We start from the raw sequence: 22338 nt of genomic DNA on the forward strand, positions 1-22338 counted from the left end.
CGGAGCGGCGTAGTCGCCAGCGTACCCGTGACACCAAGACATAGAACTAGCCTACATTTATGAAACAACAAACGCAAAAGATGCCGGACGGAGCGGCGTAGTCGCCAGCGAACCCGTGACACCAAGACATACAAGACAGACAACAAACAAATGAATAAATAAAATAAAATAAAAATAAAATTAGTCCAATTTCCAACCGGCTGAAAATGTCCAAGGGCAATGATGACTCACGTGAAACTGCGCACAGCTGTGTCTCCACAACCGATGCAACCAACAAAGTTCTTTACACTCACTGGCAGTCTGGAGATAACGTGAACGTTAGGTCTTGTTAGTCTGGAGATCACTGGAAGCATACCAGTCCGAAAGTCGTGGGCGATCTTATAGATCAGCAACTCGGTGGACTTAGCTGCTATAACAGCCACAGTTTGTTGGTCCGTATAATGAGTTATTCAACGTTAACGTTAGTCTACTCAATCCAGACTCCAGGCAGTTGGCATGGCAGCTCACAGGTCAGAAACAGCTCGGCGGCCTCGGCAGATCTTTCGCAGAGTAGCTCCAGCTGCTGTCCCGAGAAATCCCCTCGATCAGACAGCACTGGCTCACAGATGGATGGGAAGGACGTAAGAGGCCCAGGACAAAAGCTAGCCATAGCAAGCTCCCAATGGACAGACGTTAACAACATCAGCCGACTTGAAAGCAGTAAAAAGGACTAAGAGAATAACACGAAAACTTTCAAAAATAACGTGTAAGCAGTGTTGGGAGTAACAAGTTACAAAAGTAATGTAATTACTGTAATGTATTGCTTTTTGCTGTAACGCGGCAATGTAAGGCATTACAAAAAATTGGGTAATATTTTACTCGGTACAAACTTCAGTAACGCGCATTACTATGTATTTTAACCTGAAATTAAGTGGTATTATGTATTGATACATATTCGCAAACAACACTGCGAGAACAGAGGAGAAAAAATCTGCACAAATAGCAGAACGTAGCTCCTGTTACTGGTTGAAGATGACTGTGGCTGGCTGCAACTGACTCGATGGACATAAGCCTATACGCTCATTATTTTCAATTTGTCAGAGACAACTAGGATATGAACAACAGTTAAGTGCACTTTGTGTGTGAAACCGAAAGATCTCTATACCTCGCGAAATAGCACAATTAATTTAATGACACATCTAGAGCGGTGCCACGCTAATCTTTTTGATTCTTGATCAAGCATAATGCTCTTCTAGTGCATGTCAGCTTTGTGCTGTGAACTTGAATTAAAGAGAATGAAGGGATAGAAATGTAAAAAAGATGGGGACTTGGACTTAGGTCGCAAAAACAGTGACTTCAGACATGACTTGCGACTCCACTCAAAAGACTTCAGACTTGACTCAGACTCGAGCTTTGAGAATCCTGAACAAGCTGTATTTCATGCAATTATTGCTTTTTTTTATCTAAATGTATTCATGTATTTCTATTTTATTTTATTGCTACATATACTTTGGGAAACGTATAACGAGCGGCATTGCCCCTTTGCCATAATGTGCAACGTAACGCATGCGCTATGTGCGCACACTCACAGATATATATAAAAAAAATGCATTGACCATGGCGACAAGTCCTCCTGGAGTTGTGCCTTTTATCGTTACTTTCAGTTACAATAACTTCGTACACAGAGGAAATAAGCGAACAGCTACATGCAAGGTGCGTGGCACCAGGATAAACTAGAAAATGTAATTTCGAGGAAATTACCAGTGCATGAAAATATAAACATACTGTATATTAACATAAAATGCAAAACAAACTTTTATTTGGAAACAGTTGGCAGGAGTCATAGTTGATAACAACCTGACAGTTGAAATGTCTAAACAGTTAAATAGTTGAGTAGTTTAAATAGTTAAATTATTTAATAGTGAATTGTTGTAGTGAGGACATTTATTTTGAAACAGTTGTGGGCAGAGGAAATAGGAACAGAATCTGTAGTCTTAAGAGAGCCAGATTGTATGCTTAAAGCCTGCGACAGAGTATATAGTTTAAAAGTTAAATTTAGATAGTGTAATGGATGTTGATAGACAGAAAGTTGAATGGATGTTGACAGGCAGATTGTTTAATGGATGTTGGTGGATAGTTTAATGGGTGGATGAGTGAATGGTTTGAAGGGGATGAATGGATAGAAAGTTGGATGGAATGTGCCCAGGGGCGCCTTAATACCACCTGAGGCCCCTGGGCTATATGTTTTTAAGGCCCCCCCCAAACCGCAAATAGTAATGATAACCGGCCCGCGATCTGACCCGCCTATTTACATAACGTGCGCTTTTGGTTGATATAGCCTAACATGCAGTGTAGCCTATGTAAAACATTTACATAAACAGGAACAGAAAGCCCTTAATCACGTCAGCCTACCCATGACATCGCTTATCAAAAAGGTTAGCCTACTGCACGAAAACAACAGCGTTGAACTTTTACAACACTATAGGCTAAGTTAAAAGATGGGTTACACATATGGACGTTTCAAGCTTTTCAAAAGTGCATGTGTTTGTCGTGTCGGGGGGTTCCCCAGGAGGTTTTTTGACATTCTGTCTACTTAACACACCATTCTAACACAGATTGGGAGGGACAGAAATACTTTTAGCAGAGAGGGTTAAAGCGGAGCGAGAGGCGCAAACGTTCGACAATTTCCGCGTTCGATTCTTGCAAGGGGGAGGGGGGGAAATCCCCCTTTATGCAGACCAGAGCAGAGCCATCTCTATGGCTCTGGACCAGAGTAAACCCTCGCTGCACTAATGTCAATGGAGACTTGTGGAATTTTACCAATAAATTGGTCATTATGTCTTTCTGGATTTGTTGAGGTTTTTTTGGAACATTTAGTCATAATCTGTAAGTGTTTGGGATCATTTCAAGCCTAAAAGTGTAATTTTTTAGTGTTCGGATTTGTAATAAAATAACTTAAAGGAGAATTCCGGTGTTATATTGACCTAAAGTGTATTGAAACATGATACCGAGTGTGAACGTATGTCTCATAGCCCATCTCGGCTTGTCCCCTGCACTCCAAAATCTGGCGCTAGTTAGCCGATGCTACCAACAGCTTTTTCAATAGTGGTGCTTCGGCATCGGGCTAGCCATGCAAATAAATCACTGTTTTACACCCATTTACGAGGCTCAATGTATCTCCACACTTCATTGGTAGACTTCCGAGGGCCCTGACATTTAAAACGAGACATTGAGAACTTTGAAAAAGCACTGGTAGTTTACTTACAAGACGATTTATACAGACAGTATCTTCACGAAGTTTAGCGTTTGCAGCCATCTTGAATTTAGTCACGATAAGTCGAGCAACGAGTAAGAATGAGATTCCAAAAATAACGAGTAAGAATCAGATTCCAAAAATAATTCAGTGGAAATGCATGGATTCCAGTTGCTGCTACTGGAAGAAACTGGAATCCATGCATTTCCACTGAATTATTTTTGGAATCTGATCCCTTATCATACCTGTTCATTCTTACTCGTTGCTCGACTTATCGTGACATGTTTCAATACACTTTAGGTCAATATCAGACCGGAATTCTCCTTTAATATCAGACCATGCTGCTGCCAGTTACTGTCCAGTTGTTAGCATGCTAGCTAGCCTCTTAGCTAAGGTAACATTTTAAACGGAGAAGTGTAATTTCTTTGAAATGACAACTAGCTGACTAACATTACTGACATTAGTTAAAGTGGATAGTTTATACTCAAGCGAATTTGGAACAGTATATTAAGTTTAAGCGAAGTCCTTCAACTACTAGTCACTTGTTAGCGCATATCTGTATTGCCATAGCTACTCCCATCCACTTGTATGGCGTTTTAAGCTAGCGTTAGCTAGCTAGCTAGCTCAGTACACATGACTAATTAAATTATTTATATCATGTCCTAAAGAATGATTCATTGGTATCATACATGATTATAGACAATGATATTGTGAACACAATTATGTTTATCTGTTGTTATTGCTTATTAAGAGAGAAAGTTTATTTAGTGACGTAAGGTGACACTCCCACTTATGCAGACCGGAGCTGTCCCATTTTGCTCCCATAGTAACGAATTACGTTGCTCTATCTTGCTAGTAATCAAGGATCTTTGCTTTTAGCCTACAGAACAATCAGCTGGCTCATGTGACGTGAACATTGGCTACTGTACCTTATGCATTATCACTACACTTCCCAACATGGAGACATATCTCACGTTAACAATCAGAAAACATAACATAGGATATTATTTGTGCGAATATGGGTTAGCACAAACTTAGCTTTTGGTGAACGGAGATGCAGATCACTAATTCATTTCTTTAGCTAACAGCCCATGTTCTGCATTCACTCCAGTGAGACAAGTGAAATAGGCCTACATGTTTTAAAGCCGTTTCATTGCCAGGCTATTTGCTACGATATTTACCTGCTATGCCTTCTGTTTTCATGGACAGTTACAGGAATCCACGTCATTCGTTTATCGTTGCTTCAATCCAACCCACGTTATCTCCAGAGTTTGTAAATTTGTCAGTCAGTTTCAGCCTCTCCTGTAGCTCCTCTACTTTGGGATTTATTAAGTTTTGTTACATTTTGTTACACTTCAGAAGAGAAGACAAAGGGGGCCTCTGCATCGATGTCATTGTAGAACAGTGCAATGTGCTCAATTATGTAGGCTAGCTCCAGAGTAGGTTAATGACTGACGCCTTGAAATCTGGGACACGGACGTTTATTATTATTGATTCATTATTATTATTAGGAGGCCCCTCATTGGTCGAGGCCCCTGGGCTTCAGCCCAGGTAAGCCCCTGCATTAAGGCGCCAGTGAATGTGCCTTATATCCTTGGAATAGAATGGAGAGACACAGAGAGAGTTGGCCTAGTTAAGCAGAAAGCAGTTGATACAGGTGCAATCAGTTTAACTGGCCCTTTGATGGGTCCTAGTAGTGAGCAGCTGGAAGTTGATACAGGTGCAAATCAAGTTAATTAGCCCATTGTGATGTCATCAGCCCATGTTAAGTCTATGGGGAAAAATAAGCTTGTTTTTTATTAATATCTCAAAAAGTCTAAAGTTTACAAAAGTGAAAAATACATTCCCGTGTCCTTTTCAAGACCTACGTTACAAAGTTTGAACGAAGTTTCTATGTTAAACGGTTAAAGCTGAATTAGACGCAGAAATTTGGTGGGAAGAAGAAGAAAAAGAAGAAGACTTCGGATAACAGAACAGTGCATTTTCATGCACTGTAATTATGCCTATTCAACAATGATTGAACAAAAATTCAAACACACCCAGATAGGTCAGTTACTTAGGCCTAGCATATATCGTTACAGGTGACAATCATTGCAAAGTGTTGTGCTAATGCTGGGAACAGGCAGGGATGGGCAAAAATACATCAGAATGTATTTCTAAATAAAATACCTAATACCCTCATTTTTAATGTATCAAAATAAACTACAAAATACAGTAGGCCTAACCATATTATGTATCAAAATAAAATACTGTATTTTTGTATTTAGAAAATACTCAAAATACTTTTTTCAAGGAAGTATGGAAGCACTGCAAAACAAGTTTTTTCTATCCCAAACATTTAGCCTATTAAAACTATATAGTAAAAAACAATACAATTTGGCCCCTGTCGTATACCGTATGCAAGTTCATGTAGTGTGATCAGAATTAAGAATAATTCAAGAATTTACATTTACATTTAGTCATCTAGCTGATGCTTATCCAAATGACTGACAGAGCTTTCAATTAAAAACATTATAATCAATAGGCCAAAATCATAATTGTGTATCTGTGCCGAAATTCGTAATTCAAGTCCAGTGCAGAACTGAATAAGAAAATCATACGGTTATGTATCTTGAAGTTCCAGTATGTGAGAGAATTGACGTGCCTTAATATCTCCAACCTCAAGTATGGAGCTAATAAGGAAATAGAATTGTTATTTAATTAAACAAGGTGAACTTCTCCCCTCTGTGGAATGCAGAAAAGGATGCTACAAAGAAGGGAATTCAAACACACTCAACACCTTACCATCTATTGATGTCATTGTGGTTGAGATATCTGACATTTTTCTGTTGAAGATTGGCATGGAGACAATGGGACATGGTTGCCTTTGTCAGTGTCCTTATGTGAACTTGCACAGGTAAACTTGCTCATCTTTACTTGCATTACCACTTCACACCAGTGCTTCAGACCAGAGCTGATGCTTCAGCAATACTGAAAAGCTGTAAGTGTTGTTGAACACAGCTGTTCTCACATTAGCTGATTGTGATAAACATAAACCATTGTTGCCTAATTACCAATTATTCATTACACCTGTGTGTTGTATCTACTTTTTTTGTGTTTTTCACATATAGTATTTTGCAGTATTTTTAAAATACAAAAATACACACCAATAAAGTATTTTGATACAAAATACAGAGCCCTTTCCTTCAACCCAATAAAATACAAATGACAAAATACTATTTTGCATTTGAAACACATATTATATGTTTCAGAAATACTACCCATCCCTGGGAACAGGCAGATTACATCTTTATAGTTGGCCATATGATGACATACTTAGGTTAATACTGTATTTCACCAGTTAGGGCACCAAAATGGCCAGTAGCTGCACTGTGTAGCCTATCCTGACATGTCTTTAAGTTTTGGGTTACAATATACAGATAGTGGGCTCTCTGTTGATTTTAATGAGTAGGCCTAAGCCTGAAGTTACAGCATTTCTATCACAATTGACCAGACTTTGACCTTTTGTCTTCTTTTAACAAAATTCTGGCTATGATTGTTCCTTGTATTGCATCATGAGCCATCACTGCACCTATTGCATTCTACTGTTGTTAGCCTTAAGCCTAGCTCAGTCATTATGTTGTACCACATCACCCTCCATTAGAAGTGCAATGAGCTGCATTGAGCATAATAAACTGCATTTAGAATTCCAAATCCATATTTCTAGATATTTTGGTAAAAGTAACTTAAAAGTAATATAATAGTAGTGTAATGCCTTACAATTCAGAGACAGTAATATTATAATGTAATGAATTACTTTGAAATGACAGTAATAAGTAATACATAATATATTACGATTTTGAAGTAACTTGCCCAACACTGCGTATAAGTAATATAATAAGATAATAATAAGAGAAAACATTTAACTAGACAAATCAATACAAAAAATAAACATGACATTACATAAAATTATGAACATTACATCAAAAACAAACAAAAACATGATGCCAGACGGAGCGGCGTGAAAGACGACCTTATGCCACACAACTTCTTGTGCAGGCCATGGTTCATTACAATGCACTGTTAGCTGGCCCACCTGCATGTGTAGTGAGATAATTCAAAATTCTATTTAGTCTAAAGTATTTAATATTTATTTTAAATACTTTTTATTTATTATTTTTGATTTCTCCTCCATCTATCCATGTCCTTGATTGCCTAGCCTTTCTGCCCCCCACCCCACCCCCATCCCCAACACACACACTTACATCATCACTGTCATCACTTCACATACATACAGCACTCCTCTACATACTTGCTGCACACTGCCCCCCCACATACACAGCACATTGTCTTCAGGATCTTCTCCAACACACATCCTCTACATACTTACAGCACACTGCCCCCACCTACCCACACACACACACACACAGTCACTGCTCCACTCCCGCCCACACACACATCTTCACTGTCATCACTCACATACATTACATACAGTACTCTGCTTGCAATAGTAAGTCCCCCACCTTTTTTATGCAGCCCTTGCCACTTAATCTACTAAACCCCTCTTCTACTGCACCCCCCCATTAATGCACAAATAGGCTGACACCAGACATAATTTCACTGCATTTCTTACTTCCAGTAACTATATGCATGTGACAATAAACTTCCTTGTATCCTTGTATCCTTGTATTGGTATGTAATGTTAATGCAATGTTTATTGATGTCACAGAACAAACGCGTTTGTTAAGAGCTACAAACATAAACATTCATATTCACATAAGTAATCAAATAGCTGTAGGCCTCCATATTTCTTTCGTGTGTTGATGTTATTAACCACTGTGTAGGCCCCATCCAGAGCGGTAGCGTGGCTCTGGCCCCGGCTAGTTCTGTGTTGAGCAGTGACGTCAGTGACTGTTGAAGTCAGTGGTTTCAGCGCTTCCTCATATCGTTCGGTGGAGGGAACGGGTTGTCCGAGAGGCTAGCGGCAAGCCTCGGCAAAGCAACCTGAAACGGATAACGCCAAAGTGTAGAAAACTAATTTATTACACAATGTGTGCGGAATGACTGATAACATTTCGGTCTGTATTTAATTGTTCCCAGAAACAAGTTTTCCTCCCAAGTCTTGAGACTGTTCGCTGGCTAGCGAAACGTAACGTTGTGGCAAAACTCAAACGAAACCAGCACGGTGCTTGTGAACCGCCTAGCTTCTAGCACATAACATCTAGCCTGTATAATTCAAAGGAAGACTGGCTACAGAGATGAAAGCGGATCATTGGAGGAACTGTTACCGATTAGAATGTTTCCATCATAATTTGTGAAGTCATGTTCGTCGTGGATTGCCTTTTTGACTCTGAAGTATAGGCTAACGTTAGCTACCTTGTGATTTCAAACTTTCAAACGTTTGCTAACTAGCATACCTGACGTTACTGAAGGCCTTAGCTAGTGAGCTAGCTTGGCGTCGTCAATCAGCCTGTGGACACAACATTTCGGCGCGTGGTCTGTCAGGGGACAGCGACAGGAGCAGAGAAGATGTCGGCTCAAGCGCAGATGAGGGCGATGCTGGACCAACTCATGGGTACTGGAAGAGATGGTGAGTTCAGCAGTATACCTTTTGGTTTTGACACAACGCATGTAGCGGACCACCTAGTATATCAGACACATGATGTAGCTATTTAGCTAACAGTAGCATGTCGCTTTCAAACGTGTCTGGCTAGCTAAGGTTACGCTATCCAGGTGGCTAAGCTAGCTAATGTTAAGTCATCAGTACAAGCAAGCAAACTTGGCTAATGTTAACGGCTAGCAAGAGTTCACCGAGTTAGACTTCGTGGTCTTCGTCAAAATTGAATTAGTACTGGGATGTCTGCCATAGCAAAAATGCCCTTGTGTAACTTGTTTATGTAGCCTACGTGTGTATCTAACGTTAGATATATGGGCTCGTACAAGAAACACGTTACCGTTAGATGTTAAATGTTCCCTTCATTGATTTGAACACAGGGCAAAAGTAGTGCAGAAGATGTCTCGACCAAGTTACTAACGTCAGAGTTAAAAATCTGTTAACACTAACATGTCACATACGTCTGAACTGTTCACAGTGTCACATAACAAACGCAAACTACAATGTGTTGGTAGGTGTAGTGTATTTGTAGGTATTTAATGAAAAGTCTTTTTGCACTCTTGTAAATTCTAATAAATGCTTATTGATTATCATTTCACAATGCACTTTTTAACAGGGGACAGCATGCGCCAGAGGATCAAGTTTACTGATGAGAGGGTCTGCAAGAGTCACCTTCTAAATTCATGTCCCCACGACATACTTTCGGGCACTGTGAGTTTTACTTCTCATAGAATGGCCTAGCCAACTTTAGCCATCCTCATTAAGTTGTCAATGACTGAACTGTCAAATAACAAATAATGTTCTGATAATTGTTTATTGTATCACAGAGAATGGACCTGGGAGAGTGTGAGAAGGTCCATGACTTAGCCCTCAGGGCAGATTATGAGATTGCCTCTAAACAGAAGGAGTATTTCTTTGAGCTGGATGTAAGTTGTGCATACTTGTAGCTATACTATTGTTATAGTGTTTTCATCTTCTACGATGTCATTGTTGTTCCACTCATCCTCATGCTGAATTCTCACTGATATCACTGTCAATGTAAAAATGAATGTTTTGTGTTCCACAGGCAGCAGAACACCTGCAGTCATTCATAGCTGACTGTGACCGGCGGACAGAGCTTGCCAAGAAACGTCTTGCTGAGACGCAAGAGGAGATAAGTGCTGAAGTTGCTGCAAAGGTTTGCCACATTCACATTACGTTTTTGCTGTTTTCAGGTTAATGATGTTATCTGGTCTTCACAGTCCATGTTAAGCTGCACATTATTTATTTATTTAACTATCCATCTTATCCATCTATCTATCTATCTATCTATCTTTGGGATTTGAAGTTATTCATCCAGGAAGTCAATTGTCATTGCCAATAGTATTCACAGTCTGTACTCAGAGAAAAACGTATGAAGCACTCTTAACTCTTCATGATGTGTTAATGAAAAAATTCTAAAATTCCCATAAGATGAATAAAGTAAAGGCCCAATTGTTTTTCAATTGGAACTCGGATGTCTGGGTCATAAGCGGAGACCATTTTATAGATAAGTCTGTCGTGTCTCCACAGTGTCTAGCTGACCACTTACAGTTTTTTTCAATCGCTAACAAGCGCTTACCCATACTTCAGATACTTTTTCTAACACAGACTCACACCTACAAAACACAATTGGCCAATTGGATAATTTTCTTCTCAAAAACACATTTTGTTAAATATATTACTAACACATCTTTCTCTGCACACACTAACTTTACCAAAACACTGGAAATCTGACTCAAAATGAAATTATTCTGTCAAAGAATAACACTTGTTGGCCCCGGCCGTGGCGCGACTGGCTGGGGCACCTGCACCGTACGCCGGCGACCCGGGTTCGATTCCCGCCCCGTGGTCCTTTCCGGATCCCACCCCGACTCTCTCTCTCCCACTCACTTCCTGTCATTCTTCACTGTCCTATCATTAAAGGCATGAAAAAGGCCAAAAAAATATACTAAAAAAAAAAAAGAATAACACTTGTTTTCACCTCACAAGGTACATGCAGTCAATCAAAGTACACCAGGTTTCAAAATACTGTCTATTGTTGACTTATATGTTTCAGTTTTACAGGTGTTTGCATGCCATTTTTACACTACATTTCTTTGTTGGGAACTGTATGTCTACATGTTATGTTCACATTCAAAAGCATTCCAGTAAGCATTTCCTTTATACTGTTTACTACAGGAGGTACAGTAGAAATGCTGTTTACAGTATGATAGAACAGAAAAAGTTTTACAGTATTGCTTACAGTGAACAACAAAATATCCATGAAACACACAAGAGCATTCTTAACAAAAAAACAGCAAAAAGCCCAGATAAAAAGGGGTTGGGGTGGGGGGGGGGGAATAAAAAAAGCACGAAATTACTGTATCTAAACTCTGTGATCTTCAGGGTTAGGCCACATGTTTTCATCAACATTGCATTGATTACATGGTCAATGATAGTGGCACGAATTTTATCACTGACAACAGTTCTTGCAACCTTTGGAATGCCACCACCACGCATTCTTACACCTCTACCTTGCCCTCTCTTTGGGCCTGCTCTTTTCCCTGGCCCTGCTCCTCTCACTGCTCCTGCATCTCTCACTGCATCTCTCACTGCTCCTGCATCTCTCACTGCATCTCTCACTGGGCCTGCTCTTCTCCCTGGGCCCCTTGCTCTTACTCTACCTCATCCAGACATTACAGTGTTTGTCTTTTTCTGTTTCTAAAAACATCACTCCTCAAAGTCCTCCTTTTACTGTATACGTGTCAATGTAATAGAAAAAAAATAACCCCTGCCACTGAGTCTAAGCCAGACTGGAATCAGCTGTGGTTGGCCCAATTTACCCAACATAAATCAATTGTGTGTCAATTATTCAATTGTTTGTTTATTATCAGCTAAGATATATTGTTTTTGAACTGATATCATTGCAGAAGCAGAGGTTTTTATACTGTATCTAAGGTTTGGAATATTGTTTTTGCTATTGTGGGATGTTGTGTGTTAACATTCGTAAATACTGCAAAAACAATCCATAATTTTGTTGGTAGGTATAGCTTGTCTGTTAAGAAAATGGAAGCATTGTGGAAATGTGTTCACTGACTGCATATCGTGTGAAAACGACATGAAATGTGTGAATGGTATGGCCACAAAAGACCGATGGTGTGCTAACTGTATTTAGAGTTTTGAAAATGTGACAACTGGTTGGACAAACGCTTGTTAGCGACTGAAAAAAACTGTAATACAGATTTAATTACTGCCTACTGTCTACATCACCTCCACTAGAAGTTGGGGATGCTTGTTACCTCAGCTTTTACACTACAAAAGATTTGATCAGACACGTCCCAGGCCACCTCAGCAACTGGTTTAAGTGATCGGTTTACAATGCCTGTTGGTGGTCATTTATGCTTGTATTCAGCATTGTGATATGATGGCCCAATACTTTGTGACGACCAAGTATATAAACAGACACTCTTGTTTCTCAGGCAGAACGCGTGCATGAGCTGAATGAGGAGATTGGGAAACTGCTGGCACGAGCTGAGCAGCTGGGTGGGGAAGGCAACGTGGATGAAGCGCAGCAGGTGTTGGAGAAGGTAGAGAAGACCAAAGCCATGAAGAAGGAGGCTGAGGTAATACAACTGACTTTTTTTGCCTCTTTGTCTAGACTCTTATGGTGTGCTGCAGTGGTCATAAGTTGTATTCCCAGTCATAGTTATCAGTTACGTAACAGGAAGTTCCATGTAGTACTCCCTCTGAAGTTAAAATTCCTATGTCAGCTCATACGAACACCGAAGCCCCCAAGTTCGTATTTTCAAGAAGGCTATCTGTCGCTATGTCGCTACGATGTTTGTTTGTGGAACACATTATGTAATGCATCTCTATGAACTGTTATTGCAACATCAGACGATTACTAACCAAATGTAGCTACTGGATTGCGTAATTGTAACACTTTTAGCTGCTTCTGTGTGTCTACAAAGATACCCTTGAGTATCAGCTTTGCTATAAGATCCAGCATCAGAGCAAGACAAATCAATTGACTGATGATTGTGTGACTCAGGATATTTACAGGAACTCCATGCCAGCCTCAAGCTTCCAGCAGCAGAAACTGAGAGTTTGTGAGGTGTGCTCTGCCTACCTTGGTCTCCATGACAATGACCGGCGCTTGGCTGACCACTTTGGTGGAAAGCTGCATCTGGGATTTATTGAAATACGTGAGAAGCTCGACAAGCTCAGGGTAAGAAGGTATAAGTTAGCAAACAGGTTTATTATCTACGTACAAGGTTTTGTGGGATCTGTGCACACTAGATTTATTAGTATTAACTTGTGTTGTGACATCTGTTAATGTGCATTCAAAAATAGAGGCATTGGCTTGGTTTTAACTGATATTAAGTAATAATTTAATGATGTTTTATTTGTCCTTTCCAAAGAAAACCGTCGCAGAGAAACAGGAACAAATGAGGATGAGAAGACGGGAGGAGCGAGACAGAGAGGAGCAACGAGAGAGGGAGTGGGAACGAGAGCGGGAGAGGGAGAGAGAAAGAGAACGTGAGAAAGAGCGAGAGCTTGAGAGAGAAAGAGACAAGCGGAGGTGAGTCTGGAAAGAATGACTGAATATTAGCCTAGTGATTATTATAGAAGGTCATATATCTGTATTCCAATGGCACATGCTTTTCAACTTGTGTTATGAGTGAACATTTACTGAAGAGCATAATGACATGACTGGAGGTTAAATACTGGTGTTTTGTAGACACTACAGCTAGGGTTATATTATTTGGGTAATGAAAGAGATTTCATAGCTCAGCTGAACATTCCTATGTTTGCATTTAAATCCAGCATTGTTTTAGCCTGGAGGACCAGACCCAATCCGAAAGATTAAGGGTCTGGCTACGAGTAATGAAAAGGGCCCAGCTCGAGGGGCGGTACCAAGCATGCATTTGAAAATATCACTGCACGCAATTGGATAACACTACGACCAATGTTTACTGACCGATTTCGGACGTCGACGCAATTGGATAACACTACGACCAATGTTTCCGGACATCGACGTCGCAGCGCTGTCGTCATCTGTTTATCTCGCCTCTGGCCCGCCTATATCAGATACACCGATGTGATTGGTGCAGCACGGTTTCATGGGCATAGGTAATGAGCATCATTACTCGTCGCCAGAGTCACTTGCTGAGCAAATTCAAATTTAGCTCTTGCGAGAACTCCAGGGTAGCATTGTTCCAGGGTAGCATTGTTTATCTTTTCCCCTACTTTTAAATCGATCTTGTGAAAGAAAAACAATCTAGAAATGCTCATTGATATTGGGATTCAGATAAATGGCTCGATGGGTACGTCTGGTGTTCACAGTACTTTTACACAACAATTCGGCAATCCATAATGAATGAATTTACATGCTGAAAATAAACAGAGAAAGTGGTTCCTTGTTGGGAAAAGTTAATAGTACATGTATAACTTTTCCTTTGTCTACTGTGAACCAGCTCCATGAAACCATTGCCATATTGTTTTTCAGTAATTGAGATGTTTAAGTAGCTTTTGTGTTCATTTTTCCAGAACAAGATCCAGAAGTGGGGACCGGTATAGGTAAACATTGCATTTGTGTTTCCATTTCAACACAGTATCAGGTACCCAGTAGAAACCTGAAAAGTTGTACATGCATGCTGTAAGTACAAAAGTTGTACGTCCATGCATTTTTCTTCCGATGTCCCCATACATACATATATATGCTATTCTATCTTGGTTGTAAGCATGGCTTCTAGTCAAGTCGACTTTTCTGTAATTTATAGATGTCTATCTGTGTGTTTGTGTGTGTGAGTTGCATATCTGTCGAACCGTTCGTCAGATTGATTTTAAACTTGGCAAGTGCAGTGCCAAGTTAGACATTGGTTGGATAAGAAATGCTTAAGATATTGTGAAATATATCGGTAAAAGAAGCACTCATTGGCTTTTGCTGCTCTAGCCGCTGGTCACTCCCACTCTTACACAGCACAGCGCAGGACCATTGAGTTTTGCCAGCACTGAATCAGTGCACACAGCACAGGTAAAGTCAAAATGCGAGATGTTTGGATGATTAGCATGTCTGACCTCAACAATAAAGGATGCCTCTGTATGCGGTTTGCTACTGTAGCATTAAATGATTCCACAATTTTGAAACAACACACTATGCAGTCCAATAAACTGACACTTTGAATAGCCTAGCCTAGACACTACTTTGGACTGTCTTTAGACTTTGAATAAACAAACAACAGTTCCGACTGCAAGGTCCCAAATTGAAACAAGGTTTCAGAATGCCACCCATTCAGAACATGACCAGGTAAAGACAGAGTGGCAGACAGACTGTTTTTGAATGACATTGTTGCAAATTTTATGACTATGCATCATTCAACTAAATGGTTTGTCTTCTATATCAAGTTATTCAACAGGCTAACTATATAGTCATAACTCAAAGCTTTAGGCTTATGCCATTTTGATCAGCTCCAGACAACGAGTGTCAGACAGGGCGTGATGTCATTTATAAGGCTACCAGAGATTGTTTTTGAACAACATATAGCCTTAAGTCAAAACAGCTGTTTGTCAGTTTGATCTGTAAAAATTCCCATATGCAGCCATGCTTAAATTCTGCTCACTGCACGTTTAGTATAATGTATTATAATATATCATTCCACTGCTTGGTTGAATTTCCCATTGTCCTGTGTAATTTAGAACGACCATTAACATATGTTATTTGAACACCTATGAAGTAGATCCATTTCTTTGGCCGTATCACACTTGTATATTAATTTGCCTCATTTAAATTAGCCTAATTGGGCTACGGGTTTTCTACAGGAATATCATGTTTGAACGGGCACTGCACTAGTATAGCACAATTAAAAACGGGTTATGGTGGTGGTAAATAATAACAGGAAATAGACAGTAAACCACGTAAGTGTTAAACCACAAAACCTTGGTGCCTTGGTGGTGTGAGGTGGAAGTTAGTCCCATAAGTGTTTAGGTCAGTTTGCATCAGCAAGCTGTAAATGCAAAAGGGAATTCTGATAGTGTTGCTTAACGCCAACCCTCTTCTCATGTTTAGAGATGGAAGCAGTTCCTCCCGTCATTCTAGGCGTCACCAGTCGTCTCGGTCGCGTGAGGAAGGAGGAGAGAGGGACCGAGACCGAGACCGGGAGAGGAGGCACAGACACAGGCACAAGGACAGACAGCGCTCACGCTCACACTCCCACCCCCACTCCCACAAGGGCAAGAAGAAGAGGTACTAAACTCTTGTCTTTCAACAGATGTACTGATATAGTCACTGGCTCATTATTGTGATCAGTGCAGTCTACACTGCAAAAATCAGTCTTGTATATACGCCTAAGTACATAAATAAATAAGCCTATGCTTACATGGTCCAAAAGCACATGCAGGCCTGATAGCGCTCTGGCGCCATGCCAGATTTCCGGCGTACCTACGTGTCTGCGAAAAAAGAAAAAAAAATCTGGTTCGCATCTGACAATTTCCAAGATCTGAGAGGCGCTTTCACTAAATAAAACCACACCAATAGGCCTACTTAAGCCAATCGGTAATAGGGTAGGGGCTGGTCTTGGGTTTCGGCCAATCAGATTGATTCAGCAGTCACTCCACATGCAAATTTGTTTTGTGTTTTCCATACACTACAAATGTGTTTCCCACACTGGCAACGCGTAGCCAAAGTCATGGAGTGCAACTTTATGAAGCCAGAGGAAGACACCAAACTTGTCGATAAAGGTATAAAGAATAAATGGCGCTGGTCTTGTATAGAGGAGGTGGGTAGAGATGAAAAGCCCTTTGGAAGCTGGTGTCAAAAACTCCGGCAACCAGGAGCATGTTTCTGCACTTTGTGCGCAAGGAAAATATTATATGGAACTAGCGGGAATAAAGTGCTGCCACTGCACGAGTTACTCTAGTCATCAAGCAGCTGTCCGAGCAATTCAACACAGGGCAACAGCCTTTGCCGGGGGCAACAGCCACAAAAGATGTCCGACCCTCAATCACCGATCGCGTGGCTGATTTTAAAAATTTGTTTGTGCTCCTTCATTGCCGAGTTTGATCTGTCGTTAACAATCGCTAATCCACTCGTCACTTTCTGTCAGAAATTAGCGGAGGATAAACTCGCCCTTGCGCATTTGTCTGTCTCGAGGCATGCGGGCTATCTTATTACACACAACATTTTGCCAGAATTTAAAAGAAGTCTGTCCGACAAGCTTAAAGGCCATGTTGCAGGGTTCATTTTCTAACGAATTTGCTTGTTGGTAATAAACATTTAAACTGTTATCCACTGTATTTGATGTTGTTGGGCATCACAAAACGGAATATAATACGAAAAAGCAGGTACTATTTCACAGCGTTTTGAAGTGATTCTCCTTTCCCCCACAATGCATTGCATTACGTCACCTTGGGGAGGCTACAGACCAAAGCCCACCTTGAGACCCTTGAGAGTAAAGAGAGACCAGTAAGAGATTGTTCAGCAGTAGATAGCGCAGATTATAGATAAATAGATAGGCTATAGATAGCCTAGATATGTATATAGACAGATAGATAGCTAGATATATCATGTCATATGCTGGTCACGGGTGGAGCTCCTCGACCAGCGGCCAAAATGCACTCGCTTCCCTAGTTACTGCAGCTCTCCACCACAGTTTCCATCGGGACTGCACAGCCCACACAAGCACCTGCAAAACTGCGACTTGCCCATATTATCTTCCTCTTTGGTAAGCCGTACCCTGACGATGTCAATAGCAATCAATCACGAGCAGTAGTTAAAAATACTCATGCTGAAGACATGACCAGCCTAATCGGCGGCGGCTAGAAGCTAAGTTTGCAACAACTGGGGTGGCTCACAGGTGGGACTAAAAAGTTAGCCCATAGCTAGCTATCATGATGCTTTATCTTCTGACTAAGTTTGCCCGGTAGCCTACTTATCTGAACTAACGACATGATCACTATCACTAGATATAAAGAAAATGTTGACTTTCACTCGGTGCTGTTCACTGACAGTAACAAAAAAAGTGTCGTAACGTTATAAGCATAACTAAATTGATATCAGGCACCGTTATTACTATTGGTAGATCATAGGGTAGCTGTGATATAAATGATGTGACTAAATTCGAAGTGTAAATATACAAACTTTATGTTGAAAGTGTAACCGCGATGTCCATTGAAATGCATTGAAATGAATGAAGCGCAGATCATGTAGTCCCCAAAGTGACGTCATCACCGAATTGCGTAAAAAACCCCCGCTAATGCTAAAAACAACAAAAACTGGCATTTAACACCATTTGGAGACATTTTTAAAAATGATATACATATATTGAGTGCTTTATGTACCCAACATTAAGAATAACATGTTTTCACTTAACATTGATGAGGCCACGGACAAAATCATGGATAAGATTCTATGTGGCAGATTCTATGTAGACTACTGGTCCGATTTTATGACTAGGATGCAGCAATAAGTATGCAGGTAAGTGACTAGTTAAAAGCAGGGATGGATTAATGAACATGCCTTCCAGGCCCAGGGTCCCAAGAGCTCTGGTGCTCTACACAAAGATGCTACTGTAATATAGGCTTGTATTGGGTTTGTTCATCTCACGTCTGAATGATGTCCATCTATATCCACAAAAGTCACCAGAATCTATCATTTAAGGGACTATTTATCAAAATGTTCTCCCAGGGGAGCACACCCCTGGATCCCGCTTAACAATTATGTTGATCAGGGCATATATCTTGGCTTAGGGGCCCGCTTACCTCCCGGGGAAAAAGGTTCAGGCTCAGGATTTTTTTCCACTATCACCCCTGCACATGAGATGTTTAAACATTTCAAAGATAAACATATTACACATATAACACACAGTCAATAAATTAAGAGGAATAATGTATTTCGCTGGAGGTGTTGTTTTTAAGGGAAGCCTATCTGTGACAGAAGACTAAATCTCAAGTCAAGTCAATGTTTTTGCAAATGCATTAGTTAATGCAAGTCCTTCACAGTGCTACTTTGTCCAATTTTGTATTTATTATTTAACAAGTTTAGGGGTAGGGTAGATCCTAGTTTACAAGGCATCTTGCAAAGTAAGCAAGTCACCTCAGCAAACAGACCTATACCCTCTCAAAAATTCTCGCATGTGTTAGCGAGGACACGGGCGTCACCCCGCGCTGTTATTTTCCTTACTCATCAGTTTAAGGCATGACTTATGGAGTGCGGAAATAAGGACTTAAGTATTCGATGAGTCGCCTCACCCATGGTTGGAAAAAGGCAGCATATTGATAACACAATCAATTAATCACCCATACCCATCTGATCATTTAGGTGAACACGTCTATTTGAGCATGTCAAATCATTATACGCTGCAATAATCTATTGAGTTACATTACTATAAAACCAATGCAAAAAAAGTATGTACTTGCAAAGGCTCATGGGTACTGTGTGACATGATTCGCCGGCTGGCATTGTTATCTATAGCCAGTTGTTAGTTCAAAAATGAACATTACTGCACAAATTGAAGCGGTCACTGAAATTATTTTTGCACATCACACTTTTTTTGCAGATCTGGAAGATATTTTTTAATACTTTAATAATAATAGATTTTTGAGAGTTCAGATCTGAAACAAGTAGGTTTCACCCAGCCAGGTCTTTGTCACCCCATGTTATTTCCCTTACTAATTATTTTAAGGCATAACCTGTAGAGAGTTGAATTGAGGACTTAACTATTCAATGAGTCGCTTCATCCATGGTTGGAAAATGCAGGATAATGATCAGGCAATCAATAAATCACCCACATGCTGCTAAATAAAATAAAATAAAAACACATTCAGCATTTTAAATACGTGCTCACAAATGCTCATCTGTAACATGTGCCACAACTCGCCACTCTGCAATCTTAGTTGCATTATGATCTTCTGTCAGTTGCTTGTGTACGTCAATGTTGGGTTATGCATGTGTATAACCATATAACATCATTAACAACTGGATTTATTTACATTTTCACTTTGTGGGTTAAAGATGCGTTTTTTAGGCTAAAACATTTTATGTCACTTACTGCAAAAATCACCTAACCAACCGCTAGCTGTCTGTGTCCTGAATACACTGTAAAAAAACGCGATCTCTGTGGACAGCCCAGGCTCCCAAAACGGCAACAAATACAACCTGGGCAGACCTAACCCATAAAAACATAACAAACTGTTCCAGCAAATCACAGAAGAGATGCGCGTTTAGGAGAGTTTCAATTGCACGGGAGCAGCACGGGAGGGAGGGGGAGGAAGTAGCGAGCTACCTCTCTGTTTTGTTTAAAAGTCAACAGAAGTGACGTTACCCAGCATCGCTTAGAGCACCTTTAATTAGACCCACACTTTTGGCTCTCATTGACTACCATTTCAGTACTCGATTTATGGTCTCATTTCATCAGTGCCTAATAAGATCACCCAGGTCTTCGTCATCATGTCGGGGCCTAAATAGCATTTTCATTTTAAATTTAACAAGCATTTCTACTTTTAAAATGTTGAGGGTTTTTGTGACCCCTTTATTGGAATACTTCTTGAAAGCATGTTTTGTCAATTTTAATATGCAAATAAGTTACTCCATCAAAGGCTGATGGGATTGGTCAAGGCTGAAGGGATTGGTCCTTGCTTACATATGACACATCGCAGCATCTGTATTTTCATTGACTCCTTTGTAGCGAGAGCCTGGATGTCTCAATGTGTTCTCTCTTTCTCCCCCTTTCATTTTGTATCATAAGGTCCTCTAGAGAGCGTTCACCACCCCCCCAACGGGAGAGGGGCTTCTCTCCAAGCCAGGAGCTGGGCCGCGAGGAGGGGGGCCCGAATGAGCTGCCTAACAGGGAGTCCGAGAGGATGATGATGATGGACGAGGAGTGGTCGGCCTCACCGGACGTGCCCCGAGGGAGAGAACACTCGCCATCCTTGGAAAGAGAGAGACGCTCCAGTTCAGAGGAGCGCGAGTCCGGGGAGCTCTAGAACAACAAACAGGGAGGGAAGAATGGTTTACCGAGCCACTGAGAGCATGTGTGCGGGGCTGTTGGAAGGTGTGTGTGTGTGTGTGTGTGTGTGTGTGTGTGTGTGAGAGTGATAGGTGGATGTTTGGAGTACATTTACTACTATGACGTGTGGGTGGGAGCAGCTGACAGCGAGGTAAAATGGGTTGGGCCAGGCTAAAGGATGAGCTACAGTGCTAGGGAACATTGATGAGGAGGAAAATTACCTCAGCATTGGTAGACCATCTCCTCTGAGGAGGTCACGGGGATGAGTAAGCAGGATGGCGGAAGATAAGGAGGGGGTAATGAAGAGAAGGAGGGTGGAGATCCTACCAAAGGCTTCATTTTAGCTTCTTTTTTTAAGCAATCACTGTAATGAACATTGTTTCTGGATATTTGCTCCCTTGTCACTGCTTAATTGCATAACGGATGGTTGTGTTTTATGTACAAAAAAGTCTTTTCCTACACAATATATGTTTAAAAAGTTTTTTTTGATTATTTTTTGATTGACTGACTGAGTGTCTTGAACAGTCTCATCCCCCATGGTCAGACCTTATTTCATCTACTCACCAGTAAAATAGATTCTTCTTTAGGTAGCAGAGACTGAAGGATCATTATGGTGCAATCTCATGATTTGGGCCTGGACACGGAAGTGGCTCTGTCAGTGATGAGTGAAAAATATTCCCCACATATGTATGATTCTGTTGTCATAAATTGTTTAAATGTAATTTGGTGTTAAATGGACATGATCAGTTGTACATGTTTCATTGAAAAGTATACGAACCCCTTGAGGAGACTGTTTGGTTCTTACCTTTCTTTTGAATAAAACTTTTCTGCCTGAAGCATACCGAGGAATGAGAGTGCATTGGCATGCAGCTTTTAAGGTGATGGGCTATGTGGATACCCCGGCTCCTTGTGCTGTTCACAACAAATAAAGATTTATGCCTCTGAGATTGTTTTGAACCTTGTCGTATGTCTTCGGGGAGGTATAAAGCTAATAATGAATGAGAATAATGTGTGATTTATAATGAGTGATTTATAAGGGAAGCCTCCCATGCCACTTACCTGTGGCAGAAGGCTTAATCACCAAAGTATGTTCAATGAACGACATCGCTATTACGTAGCATTTCTCATAGTCCTTGAGAGTGGTATGTCTTACTTCTCGTATTCTTTTAACAAGTTTAGGGGTAGGGTAGATCCTAGACTGCAAGGCATCTCACGAAGTAAGCGAGTCACCTTAGCAATCAGACCTATACCCTCTCAAAAATTCTTCTCGCATGTGTTGGCGAGGACACGGGCGTCACCCCGCGTCGTTATTTTCCTTACTCATCAGTTTAAGGCATAACCTATCGAGCGCTGAAATAAACACTTAAGTATTCGATGAGTCGCCTCATCCAGGGTTACAAAAGGGACCATATTAATATGACAATAAATAAATCATCCTTACCCATCTGATTATGTAGGTAACCATGTCTATTTGAGCATGTCAAAGCATCATACGCTGCAATAATCTA

The 22338-nt window shown here is 40.6% G+C and overlaps 1 protein-coding gene, 3 long non-coding RNA genes and 2 other non-coding genes across 7 annotated transcripts in view; 2 read left to right on the forward strand and 4 right to left on the reverse strand.

Annotated features, from left to right (window-relative positions):
* LOC125296280 overlaps positions 1-22338 on the forward strand; it is a 313747-nt gene that overhangs the window by 32597 nt on the left and 258812 nt on the right. The window lies entirely within an intron of this gene.
* On the reverse strand, positions 7909-8748 carry LOC125296281. The gene is made up of 2 exons (XR_007193727.1): positions 8629-8748; positions 7909-8215 (listed from the first exon to the last, which is right to left on the reverse strand). It is a non-coding gene; the product is annotated as an uncharacterized LOC125296281 (long non-coding RNA).
* Positions 8672-21775, forward strand: zgc:158803 (LUC7 domain-containing protein). Its single transcript, XM_048246089.1, has 10 exons — positions 8672-8801; positions 9442-9536; positions 9653-9751; positions 9892-10002; positions 12305-12448; positions 12877-13053; positions 13247-13407; positions 14376-14405; positions 15895-16071; positions 20570-21775. Exons 1-10 carry the CDS (start codon positions 8741-8743, stop codon positions 20805-20807), a joined length of 1293 nt encoding a protein of 430 aa, XP_048102046.1. The 5' UTR covers positions 8672-8740; the 3' UTR covers positions 20808-21775.
* On the reverse strand, positions 18872-19022 carry LOC125296928. The gene has a single exon (XR_007193889.1). It is a non-coding gene; the product is annotated as a U12 minor spliceosomal RNA (small nuclear RNA).
* LOC125296282 lies at positions 21532-22248 on the reverse strand. Its single transcript, XR_007193728.1, has 2 exons — positions 21890-22248; positions 21532-21742 (listed from the first exon to the last, which is right to left on the reverse strand). It is a non-coding gene; the product is annotated as an uncharacterized LOC125296282 (long non-coding RNA).
* Positions 22014-22167, reverse strand: LOC125296927. Its single transcript, XR_007193888.1, has one exon. It is a non-coding gene; the product is annotated as a U12 minor spliceosomal RNA (small nuclear RNA).

This window comes from Alosa alosa, chromosome 6, assembly GCF_017589495.1.
Source record: "Alosa alosa isolate M-15738 ecotype Scorff River chromosome 6, AALO_Geno_1.1, whole genome shotgun sequence".
Classification (NCBI taxonomy): domain Eukaryota; kingdom Metazoa; phylum Chordata; class Actinopteri; order Clupeiformes; family Clupeidae; genus Alosa; species Alosa alosa.

Excerpts from the sequence above, each read along its gene's own strand:
- zgc:158803 (XM_048246089.1), top strand. The coding sequence starts at position 8,741 with ATGTCGGCTCAAGCGCAGATGAGGGCGATGCTGGACCAACTCATGGGT. Across the intron at positions 8,802-9,441 it reads CATGGGTACTGGAAGAGATG|GGGACAGCATGCGCCAGAGG; the intron begins GTGAGTTCAGCA and ends ACTTTTTAACAG. Across the intron at positions 13,054-13,246 it reads AGAAGCTCGACAAGCTCAGG|AAAACCGTCGCAGAGAAACA; the intron begins GTAAGAAGGTAT and ends TCCTTTCCAAAG.